Source organism: Thamnophis sirtalis, unplaced genomic scaffold (assembly GCF_051295495.1).
Source record: "Thamnophis sirtalis isolate CommonGarterSnake01/CBP01778 unplaced genomic scaffold, rThaSir2_p1.2 scaffold_1, whole genome shotgun sequence".
Lineage (NCBI taxonomy): Eukaryota > Metazoa > Chordata > Lepidosauria > Squamata > Natricidae > Thamnophis > Thamnophis sirtalis.
The window spans coordinates 53,444,361-53,457,374 of NW_028261381.1; the positions used below are offsets into that span (position 1 = coordinate 53,444,361).

General features: G+C 34.7%; 1 protein-coding gene across 4 annotated transcripts in view; it reads right to left on the minus strand.

Annotated features, from left to right (window-relative positions):
* PTPN4 (protein tyrosine phosphatase non-receptor type 4) overlaps positions 1-13,014 on the minus strand; it is a 117,148-nt gene that overhangs the window by 23,587 nt on the left and 80,547 nt on the right. For 3 of the 4 annotated variants that reach the window (XM_087712147.1, XM_087712150.1, XM_014068203.2), the window contains 7 exons: positions 10,734-10,906; positions 9,694-9,762; positions 5,836-5,970; positions 3,963-4,121; positions 1,274-1,439; positions 567-650; positions 425-481 (listed from right to left, as the gene is read on the minus strand). In XM_087712147.1, coding sequence (XP_087568273.1) covers positions 425-481; positions 567-650; positions 1,274-1,439; positions 3,963-4,121; positions 5,836-5,970; positions 9,694-9,762; positions 10,734-10,906 — 843 coding nt within the window. The remainder of the gene's footprint in view (positions 1-424; positions 482-566; positions 651-1,273; positions 1,440-3,962; positions 4,122-5,835; positions 5,971-9,693; positions 9,763-10,733; positions 10,907-13,014) is intronic. The other variant, XM_087712155.1, reaches the window with a different exon arrangement.

The window sequence follows — 13,014 nt, forward strand, 5'->3', positions numbered from 1 at the left end:
AGTAGTCAATGGAGACACCAGCAGTAAAATCACAAGTCACAGTCTCACTTAAGAGTTGTGGGTGATTTGTTTAACAACTATGGCAGCAGTGAGATCATTAGCATCAATTAGTTAAGCAAGCACCATCTTTATTACATAAATACCACTGTACCTCAATTATATAATGTATTACTTGCATCTTATAATACAATAAAATACTTAAAAAAACCCAAAACTAATAACTAGGAACTTTAAAAGACCTCCTTTGAGTAGATATATATATAAAGTAAATTATAATTCTTACATCCCAAGTTTCCATTTCCAGTGTTAAAATAATGCATCAGAATTCGCTATTATGAAAACAGTTGTAAAGAAATAAAAAATTAAACAAAGTACTGCATGTTAAGCATATACATCATTGCAAACTTTCTCTAATCAGACTTACAGGTGTTCCGGGAGCCACCCTAGACACTATGACAGGCATCTTCTGGTCATATCCACCCTTTGAGAGAAACATAAATAATGAAAAAATGAAAAAAAACCTCAAAGTATTAAAGTAGCCAAAGATATAATAAAAAATTTAATACCTTTACATTGAAACCAAATCTGCCATTTTCATCAGGTCTTATTCTGATCAGAACAAGATTGTCATGAGGAATCCCACCATTTGGCTGCAAATGAAAACAAAGTAATTTGGGTAATGAAATCTCGATAAGAAAACAAGCAAGCTCAGAGAGCACCAAGGATCCCTCAAACAAAGTATTGTTTACACTAACGCCAACTTCTTTTAAAGAGCCACAGCTGAATTTTTAAAAGATCTATAATTTCTAAACGGATTATTTTCTTTTCTTCTAATAATTGGAACTCAATTGTTTTTCATGGAGTTATGATTATGCAAGCACAAAATTGGTTATCACAGTATCCCATTGCTAGGAAAGAATGGTGTGTAAAAAAAACAAAACAGAAATATATAGCTTTTTCCCCCTTCTGGACAAAATCAAAGGGTTTTCCAGAAGTGATTTGCCATTTCCTCTTTCCTAGGGCTGAGAGAAAGTGGTTGGCCAAAGGTCACCCAGCTAGCTTTGTGCCTAAGGCAAGACTAAAACTCTCCTGGTTTCTAGCCTGATACCTTACCCATTATATCAAACTGTCTCTCCAATATGTAGCTAACGCAAATTAACATACGAATATCATTTAACAGATTTATTAATTACAATAATTGAAATCAATGTACATAAGCCATATGTACTGTTTTAATATATTTCAATCAAACAAGTGTGAAAAACCCCCTTACAGTAGATTTTTCAGGAGACGAGGAAGAATCATCATCATATGTTTCATTTATATGGTTATCCAATTCTATCTGTGAATGTGAATAATGAATTTGGTTCCAACTATTCTTTTTAGATTGTTTAGGTGGCAGTGCAGGTGGTTGGCCATCTATAGGGGTCTCTTGAGACCTACATATAACATGAAAAATAAAAAGACATGTTGAAAACTTATTTACATGTTAAAAAGAATGCATCTCTAAGACAACCCAGAATATGGGTGTGTGAATTATATTACAAGTCATAATCGACATAATAACCAACAGAATAGAAGACAGTATCTAAATGTAACATGATTAGAAGCTGGAGGGGGGGAGGTAGGTTTCATATTTGCTTCTGCCCACTGCAGCCCACTATATCTTTGAGAAGATTTTTTTAGAAAAAGCCAAGAGACCCAAGAAGGACTTCATGTAGGTCGTAAGGCATTGCAGTGGGAAGAAATCAGGTAGCTATAGTTTATACAAGAGCTGTAATTTCTGCATATAATTTCTCAATATCTAGACCAGCCTTTCAGTGAAAGCACTAATTTTTGCATATTGTTTATATTCATGATTCCAATTGCAAATTAGGACCTTGCAATAAAATGTTATTTTGTGCTCATGCGGTTTCATACTGTTTTATTTCCCTTCATTTCAGTATACAAATCTGATCAGTTTTTCAGTCCCACTTAATATGTTATAGATTTTTCCTTTTATGTTTTTCTTTCAGTTTATGTGCAGGTATCTATGTCTATACTTCTGAGCTTCCCAGAACATAGTAATACCTTTCTCTTGCAAAGGATAGTTTTTACTAAGTATCTACAGACATATGGCTGTAAGGCTGCATAATACCCTTATTTGTAGAAAGCCCTCCCCCCTTTAAAAAACATACTATTTTAACTAATATTCTTACATTAAAAATGTAAAATTAAAATTAGGGTCAACAGAAATAATTCTTTTTTAATAGAATTATTATATATATATATATATTAGAGAAAGAATTTTGTTCTAAAAGCTTAATTCTACCACTTTTTATTAGGCCGCATATATACTTTATATTCTACTACAGGGTTTCCAATGGTATTTTAAACACCTAGTTTATGTGCTTGCATGACAAAGAATGGCTGATTTCCTTTCATTAGGAAAAACATTTGGGTTCCCTGTTTGGCATTTTCCAAAAGGGGGGGGGGATGGATATTAATGCTGTTTGCGGCAATCTCAGTTTAAATGACAGATCAGTGTTTCCAGATATGCTCAGGAGGAAGGGGAAGGAAAAGCACAAACGGTTACACCATAAACCAGGTATGACAGATGACCCAAACACACCTATATCCACCGTTACTGAAATCCAAATGCACTAGTAGAAATCTTTATGAAGTGTCTTATAAAAGATAATGTTCAAAGTTGGCCTGATAATATATTATTATTTTGCAATTTGACAAGTCTGTGCAGTAATTCGTCTATAGTTTACACGAGATTTTAGAAATTCATGTATCTAAAGTCTTAATGACAATTCATTAATTCACACTGCGAAACTGAAAATTTCAATATAATTCCCACAATAGTATATTCAGGTAAAAATAACCAAGGCTGTCACTGACTCGTTTTCAGACTCATTTAAATTAGCAGGCTTGTGAGTTCACTATTCTCATATAGAAATGCAAGGTACAAATGATTTCATATATTGCTACTACTTTACAAACCAGTATGCATTACTTAGCAACTGTTCTCAATTTTAATGCTATGGAACATTTCCATTACAACATAATAATATCCATATCCAGGATATTATCGTGTTTAAATTCTTTCTTTTTCAAATTGATACAGTAAACAAAATTTACAACATATACACAAAACTGGAGTAATATAATACTAGGCTTCCAATTGTAATACATTGTAATGTATTACCATAATAAAGTGTGAGGATTAAGAATAAACTAGAAAAAAACTTCCTAACTTTATATTTGCCCAGTTAGCTATTAATTTCCTTTGAATGTTTAAAATGATGGATATATAAGTGGAATACTTTGAGTGCAAGTACATAGTTTCTGTATGGTTTCCTTCAACAATGTGCATAATCAAATAAAAAAAATGAAAATTTCTTATTCAGCCAAGTGCTATGTCACACAAATCTGATACTGTATCATCCAAGGTTATTATATTTCTTAAACACAAGTAATGTATTAGTACAATATATATGGATTCCTCTAATTTTTCCAAAAACTTCCTTAAAAGATTAAATCTGTGGTATTCAACACATTAATATTGAGTCATGACCCATTTTATTCAAGGGAACCATGAGAAATCATTTCTAATAATTGTTTAACACATATTTAATATTTATATGGCTATTTCAGCGTGCTATCTTACACTGTTTAAAAATATTTACAGAACTATAAGGTAGATAAGTATTATCTCCAACTGCACAAATGTGTGTGTGATATGGTTGCTAGATTGCTTATATGAAGCTACCTTATACATTTATGAGATTTGCTATTATTATGCTATATATTTATATTCTATACAAAATTAGATCCCTTATGCTACTCTTGTTTTTACTTACAATTAAATATAAAAATGAGATCTGCCAACCTTATAGCTATGTGGAAGAAATATGGAAAGACTATATGTTATAGCAGTACAAAATGTCTTTCAGGATTACAAAAATCAAACTTACGGTGATGATTCTAGAATTATACTATTGGCCTGTGTAGAAGAAGGCGACCGATGATTTGCAAATACCTCACTGGGTGAAGTATGGACTACATGGTCTACTAAATGTCCAACTGAAGATGGCCGTAAACGGTTTCCCTCTTGAGCAAATGTAGAGTTGCGACTGAGCATGGAAAGAACAGTTATTCATTAACCTATTAGTAAATATTTGTAAGTTCTGTGCTTTGAAATAGTTTTACCAGCATTTCTAAGAAATAATCAAATCAGTTTCTATAAATGCTACTGCTTGCACTCCTAAATGCTTGCTCTCCATTGGTGTGAAAAGCAGTCAATTAGTAGTAATAAAACAAAGTTTGTAAGAAATATATTAGAAACCAGTAAGACATTTGTAACCACAGTACTGAAGGCTATCTGTAACACTTACTGACCTCTATATAAATGATATATGTGTGGCATGCATCGATAGATAAGGAGCCAACATGAATCCTAAATGGTGTCCTAATATTACAGCCATTACTCCAGTACAAATATTTTTTTCCTTCTGAAGGATTTTTGCAAGATATATATTTAAATAAAAAAAAAACTGGTCTCCTTCCTTTTCATGTAGCTTGCTAGAAAAAGAGGAAACTGAAAAACAGCCACAAAGAATAAAGAGGACCTCCCTGATTGTGGTTTAGCTTGTACAGGAAGTAAAATGCATTACCTTTATAGATAGATAATAGTATTTGTGCAGAGTTCTGAGTTCAGAAATATGGTTTTCTGCACTGATTCTGTAAGACTCACTATTTATGTAACTAAATTACTGGAAGTTCCATTTGAATAGAAAGAGAAACCTGGATAGATATTTTAAAACTATAGTTCAGTTATATAAATGCCCTGGATAAATTATAGGCTTATATAACTGAAAAAATGTGAAAGCACCCAGTTCCTGATTTAAATCAAACACAGATTGCCGTTTTATTTAAGTCCTAGTTATCTTAAATCTATTGCTTATTTAAACAAATCTCACTTTCCTGGTTCCAATTTTCTGCTCCTCACAGCAGGCTAGATGGGATAAACCTACATTACCTAAAGTAAACCCAGATTAGCCACATTGTGCTAAATTATGCTGTGATATAATTTTTAAGAAAGACACAATGTAACCAAGAAATGAAAGGGATAAACCTTAAGTTATTAAAGACAAAACACTATGGTTTTAAATTAATTTCAACAAAATAAGTAATATGACTTGAATGATGCAAAATACAATCAAATTCTATGTCTAGATGCACTTTCTTAGGAGTAAACCTATTAATTACAATGAAACCTAGATACAAGAGATATTATACAACTTACTCTATATAACACATAGAAAATTTGTTCAAAGATGGTTTAAATATAGTTAAAATTAGGTGTTATACACATATTAAAGACAATTTTCCCTCATCCTTAATGACGCTTTATATTTACTTCCTGCATAAATAAAATCTGTCAACTATATGTGAAAAATATTCTGAAATTAGCTATAACAAAATCAAGATTCTTTTTTTTTCAACCATGGCTATACTGTAAAATGCTCAAAGGGGACAAAGTTTAATTATAATTCTGAATATTATCCTATTAAAGTTAACATGCTGTTTACATCTCACAGTAAAGGGTACTGAATAAAATTATTATCAGTAGGAAGTTTTCTTTTCCCAGAATGAAATTGGGAAATGCAAGCCCTTAAAAAAAACTAATATATTGAGCTGTTAGCAAAATCCTGCCTCAGTTATATGTGTGTGCTTCACTATGATATTATTTTAGCACACCAAGAAATAATGTTACAATGATTTACTTTTATTAATCAAATGAGAAACAGGTAACTTGTTGTAAATGGATTATTCAACTTTACTTACTGATTAGGGGTTCCAGGTGGAGAACGGGATGGTAAACTTTGAGTTTCTAACCTGTCATCAGACAATGAATTTCTGCTGACAACCTCCCAGTCCATCCCACTTATCAATTTGCGAGCCAAAGGTTTACTTGGGGATCTAAAACAAATTTACACAAAATTACGTAGAATGATGTATCTGAAACTACTAGAAATTGAAATTAAAAAAATAAAATAAAACTAGCCTTTTTTATAGGTACTGATATGCAGTGCATGTTATTTGACCATTTCTTCCAAAGATAGACATATATTCTTATGGGACTATTTACAAGAGAAAAAAAAAGCCAAATGTAACAAGAAGAAGAACTAAAGACAGAGCAAATTTTACAGTAATTCAGTATAGCTAAGGGATGAGAATTACCTACAGTGCCACATATGGGAGGGGCGGGGGAGGAAAGCTGTTTGTGAAAGAAACGGCTTCTTTCTTTTCTTTCTTAACTCTAAATTAGTCCCTCATTGCAATAACTTGCATAATTTACAGCTACATTCAAACTAAACAACTTGCAATGGAGAAGTCGATTCAACTTTACATTATTATTAATAGCATGGACACAAAAATCCAGATTTTTAGAAGAATTCTATTTCAAAATTACAAGCAGTGCTGCAATTTCAGGGCTTCAGATGTAGTGAACACACGCAACACAAAAAATAAAGATATGTGACACATTTATGCATTTAAAAACTCCAGCTCTGAATAAAATTTCAGAATTTTTACTGATTTAGCTGGACCATAGCTGAATATGATAATCAGTTTTTAAAAATCTAGCCATAATGTAGCTGTGAAAGATACAAATTATTAAACATTTTTCAATGATTCCTAGAAACTGATTTAAATGAAGTGTGAGATTTATCTTACAGATTTATCTAACACAATCATTATAATATCAACTATATTTATTTACGCTTATGTTCATTCTTAGTATCCCTATGTTACTAGCTCAAATGTTATTATTTTCTAGACAAGGTTGTTTCAAAAGGTTTTTTTTTTTAAAAAAAAACTACTACCATATTGCTATGAGTTAAACCATTTCTAAATTGCTTTTAAGGACAACAGGGATAAGCACTGTTTTCTGCAAAACTTGAACTACTCATCCAAAATATAAGGAAAAAGAAAAAATATAAGGCAGCCTGGATAAAAATATTACCAACTTTTTGCAGATTAAATGAGTATGTATTTTCTTTCTAGGAATGATGCAACTCTTTGAAAAACTCACCTTAATGATCAAACAGAAAACTGCTTCAGTAACTTGATAAGCCAGGCAAAAACACTGAACTGTCAAAACTGCATTTAGAGCATTATTAAATGTTTGAAACTCACAGTCCCACCCACTCATGTCTGTTACCAAAACTTCCTGTTCTTTGTGGAAATTTCAAAGAAACATTTGCCTCATTACAACAGTATATCTTCTACTACCACAGCTTTATATAGTTTCCTCTTCTAATATCTATGTGCTTGAGAAACATTTAATAATTAATCAAAGACAACAACGACATGACTGACAAGACAACGCTGACAATGCTCAGTTTGTAAAGGTTAAGATCTGGGCACAAAAAAAGGCTCCACTCTCTTTTAGTGTAATCAAGACAACATTATTGAACCCTCAATAGTTTTTGTCATCTTCCATAAAATAGATACAATAATGCACTCTTCTGGCTTCTAGTCCTTCATTTCATAAAGTTTGTCTTTGGCATCTGCAACACATCTTTTCCTTTGGAAAATCCATTTAAAAAGACTTTCTTTCTTTGTATTCACAACAGCCTTTTCTGGATTTCCAGGGTAAGCATACGGGTAATCCTTGACTTACAACCATTCATTTACTAACTGTTTGAAATTACAACAATATTGAAAAAAGGGACTTCTAGCCAGTCCTTGTACGCATGACTGTTGTGGTCACATGACAAAACTTTGGGTGCTTTGCAACTATCGTGTATTTAGAAGGTTGCAATGTCCTGCGATCACAGGATCGTCATTTGAGACCTTTCTAGATGGTTTCTGACCATTGACTTTCTTAAGTCAATGAGGAAAGCTGGATTCAATTAATGACCATACAATTCACTTAATGGCTGCAGTGCTTCACTTAACAACAGTGGCAAAAAGTTGTAAAATTGAATGTGTCTCACTTAATGACCACCTTACTTAGCAACCGAACTTCTGGTCCCAATTGTGGTTCTTTCTAGGGATTATGATTACCAACTAGTGTCAGGCCTGCAGTTATATCCCTTTTAGGATCTTTGGCCTGCCACACTCTCTCTTATTTCATTATGCTGTTTCATTAGTGTAGCAGTTGGGAGGGGGGAATAGAAAGGAGTAGAATTGTGGAATGTGTTGCTGACATTCTTTTCTAGAAGCCCAAGGTCATCTTTTGTCTCCGCACCTCTGCACCTGACCGGAACCAGCTGGGTGGAAATGCCAGCGTGGAAGAAGATTGGACCATGTGATGGATTTGTGGGTGTGGGGACAAGATCATGAACTTTCAACTGGGTGGGAATCCTAGGTAACTTCCAGAATTGGGATTCCACAGATGTGCTAAGATGTCTGACTTATTAAATTGGAACTTTAAGAATCGTTTTGCCTTGGACTCTGATTTAATTCTGCATACTTGGATCACTGACAACTAGCTTTTGGAATCCTTAGACTGGTTCTGGTTCCTTCTCTCTTCATCTGCTCTGCATGGTCTAGGAACACTCCTCTCTGACCCTGAGAATCCACTCGCCATTTGATTCTTCCTTCATCTTGAGACATTCAAACTTTTCACTCAATTCCTCCTGCCTGGTTTTCTCCTTCTATCTCTCTGTTGCTTTCCTCCTTTTGCTCACTTTCCTCTATGGTAATCTTCAACAACATGACTATAATTTTGTTTTTTATTGCCTTTCACCTGAAATTGCTTTTGTTTTTACTACTGGTAACCATAGGGGAATGCTTTATAATATAAAGGTGTACAGTATAATTTTTAGTGTCCATGGACTGCAAGTTAGAGAAACTGGGGCCAATAATAAGCAAGTCCAAATCAGTCCTTCCATATATTTTTTTTGTGATTGAAGAGGTGGGATTTTTTATCTTTTTATTCAGTTTTCAGTTATTGCCTCTATTGATGGAAAATACTCAGAAATTATATTGCTAATTTTTGGCAATGTGTTATTTTAAAGATTTCTTTTTTAAAAATTCAGCCTTTATTACTTTATAAATAACTCAAGGTAGCAAACAGACTCAATATATCTTCATCCTCTTATTTTCCACACAACAACCACCCTGTGAGATGGCTTGAGCTGAGACAGAGTGACTGGTTCAAGGTCACCCAGCCAGTTTTTATGCCTAATGTGGGACTAGAGCTCACTATCTCCTGGTTTCTAGTGTGGTACCTGAACACTAGACCAAACGGATCTAGATAAAGAATGAAAAAATGGTCCACAATATCACTTTTGAACTCTATTAATTTCTGGTAAGTCTATGACCTAAAGAGAATAGTAGCAGGAGATATTCTAGAAGAAGTTAACTGAACAAACAGAGAAAATTGGTTCAATATGTGTAAAGAATAAATGGCATTCTGAATTTTTGTGGATCAAGATTTCCATCAGATCTTACTCATCAATGCCGAAAGCCAATGGAGTCTTGATCAGTTGGCATGTCTCAATGGGAAGTATGGCAACAACCCAGTCCTGTTCCTTCTTCCGTGTGTCTAAAATTTTATGTGTCAAGAGAACTTCTATCCAGGGTTATTATTGATTGGTTATACCTAATAAATTTTGAGAGTAAGGAGAAATCTAAATAAGAGGCTATATGAATATGTTTATCATACTGCATGTAAGTCACTTAATTGCTTACCTGGCAAACACTCTGTCCTTGTTTGCCCTTTCTTTGCCATATTGTACAGACTGGACTTCTGTTCTCCCACTGAAAGGGAAGCGTAATATTGAGATTGTAAAGAAAAATAAGAAGTACTTTACTTGTCTGGAATAAGAAAACAAAAGAATTCCAAAATGAAGAGTAAAATTTATAAATGTATTGCCAGCAATAAACAATGAGACCACCTTTCTGCAACCCTACAAATAATTCTAATGTATATTTCATATTTGTATGATTACTTTAACTGTACTGCATTTAGGGCTCTCTACCTGTCCTGAATTTAGCTAAGTCTTTAAAAGTGTCAGAGAACATCATCACTACAAATATAACTTTTAGTCAGGTATTTCTAACTTGGAGATTCTGAGACCTGAACACTGCTTTAATAGTCTCATTCCCATGATAATTATAGCAAGTCTTGGTACTACCTATTTCTCTCCTTGGTGTGGCTACACAAAGTAGTCAATAAGTTTTCCACCTCATTTTAAACTACAGCCAAATTGAGAGTGAAAAAAAGTCACCAATGTATTTAGTTCAGACTAAACTAGTCCTTTTTCAGGAGTGTGATGTAGCAACCTCAGCTTTCAAACAAAATTCATTAGTCAGAAATGTGCTTGGGTGCAGTGTGGGTGACTAATCTGTGCCCCGAGGACGGAATGCTCCTGAAGTGTCCTTTTTGTAACCTAGGAGTCATGTATATGGTAAAGCCTGCTGAAAGAGAGGTTTCCTGTTATATTATAGAAATATAAATACTGCAGGGTAAGCTAAAGTACACAAATCAGTTTAAAAAACAAAAATATAAATAAAGAAAACTTCTAAATCTTCCTCTTGCACCCAACCTTATCTGTGTATAATATATGCTCCCAAAAATGTCGTGCTACTTGGCCATCAAAAGATTTTGCACATCTTTCAACTACCAAATAAAACATACGCTATTTCAACAGCAACATTACGGTAAGTTTTCAACTTATTGAATATTTTATTATTCTTATATCCTCACATGAAATATAGATGCAACTTACCAGTACCGAAACTTTGACCCTAAAGTAAAATAATGTGCAAAAAAGTTCTTCTGAGGTGGCAGTGGTCTGTCCAACCGGAAAAAAGTATGATGTTCTACACAAGCTTTCCATAAATTCTTACACGCTCGATAATTCACCATGTTGAAGCCCAATAAAGTTTCTCTAGATTCGTGCTAGAAAGAAACGATTAATATTTGTTAGTCAATTCCAAAGGACTCTTATTTAAGTATTACAATGTATGTAAGATGGAGATACCACATGTATTATGTAAATAGTATTGCTTCACAACCCCCTCCCCCAATACAAACAACTTTTAATTGATAAAGTTTGGTGCAGGATTCATTAGAGTGAACCAACCTGAGGTTTTGCACATCTTTGTGTAAGTAAGTAAAATCTTTATTATAGTCAAAGATCAGCAATACACATTAGTTTTTACACTATGTTAAAAAATACTAACATTAAAATATAATTAAAAATATTGACATTAAAAGTGGATAATAACATAATGGTCCAAAGATTGTTAAAGGTATGTCCAGATAATTGGTACAAGATGGTACTATACTTCTGTAGCCATTTTTTTTCTTATGGACATGGCAGCAGCACAGAACTTTGCCACTGCATATGTGGTAACCGGGTTAGTGTCCTGGAGGAGAAAGCCTAGATAAAAATGGTCTGCCCTCCCTGGCAATCTTTCTAATAAGGGGAGAATATGTGCAGACCTACAAGCTTTGTATAGCTCGCAGTGTAATAGTACATATGAATTATCTTCCACTTTTCCTTTACCACATATACAAACGCGTTCTGCTATAGGTGTTCTCTTATACCTGCCCTGGAGGAGTGCTGAAGGAAGAATGTTAAATCTGGCTCTAAATATGGTTAAATCTGAAGAAAGCTATTCTTTTTGGGGGGGAGATCAGGTCATTTAGATATCTTGCCGATTCCCACACACCCTGTTTAATTCTGTCCCTACTGTGGAGAGGCAACCTATGTAGTTCTTCTTGGAACTCCATGCCCCTCATTCTATTAATTACTAGTTGCTCTGCTTGCTCAAAGCCTAGGGACATTAAGAATAATGGTGAGAGCCCATAAGAGCCCAGCTTGTGATCAATTGCCTGTTTCCAGGGGGATGGGAAATTGTCAGTCAACACTAGTGGGGGCAGTCCCTCTGGAAAGAAATGCATTTTAAGCCAATAAATGATCATCATCTTCCAGGCTCTTACCTGAATTTGAGGCATGCCTGTCTCAATTCTTAACTAGGCATTTGGAGTTCCATTGGGTGCGGCTAAAATGGATTGCAGGAATTTAGTTTGTATGGTTTCTAGCGAGTCTCTCTTTGCAAGGATTCCTGATTGTGCCCCGTAAAGAATTTGTGCCAATGTTTTGGCCTCAAAAAGTTTTAAGGCAGCAGGTACTAACTGACCTCCATCTGTATAAAAGAAATGTTTGATTGCATTTGAGGACCTAATGGCTACTTGCAATGTATGATCAAGGTGTGCCTTCCATGTCCCTAGCGAGTGGAAAACCACACCAAGGTATCTAAATGTTCTAACCTGTTCCAAACTATATCCTTCTATTAGCCAAGAGTATTGGCTTGGTCTTTTAGCAAAAACTAGATTTTTTGATTGGATGTGAGGGCAATCTGGCTGCGATATCTGTCACCCAGGGTTGACCGCCAGGGTTGATTCGGCTGATCTGGCTGGCTAGGCGGGTGTCCCCTTCCTCCCTCACCGCTCCATGTGCCTCCCTCCCGAAGCTGTACGCTCGGTGGAAGAGGACAACCATCCCAGATAGGAGTGTACCGATCTTCGGTCAAGGGTATACGATAGCTGCGCTCGCCTTCTAGAACCTCCAAACAAGCACATATTTGTGCAATTTAGTACAGCTTAGTGAGCACCAAAAAAGGTAAATAAAATCCACATTTTTCTTTCCACCCCTGTCAATCTGTGTAATTTCTCTGCCATGGGTGATATATGAGCTGCCAGCGGTTAATGCTCAGAAGCAATTATCAGCTTCCTATCAGCCTAAGCCAGAGCTTCTGCTTTCCTAAAAGCTAGGAACCAGCAAGCAATAACAGAAACATTGTTAGATTAAAAGTGACAACAATCAGTAGACAGGGACCAAAGGTGCTGGAAGATGAAAGGCCACCCTGTCCAGGAGGAAAGCTTTGTGACTACAGTCAGATTGATGATAGCAGATTGTAGCTTTTAAAAAAATCTTCCTCCCTCCCGCAAAAGGAGGTTATCAACAATTTCAGAAAGCTTCTTATCATCAGGCTGCTATA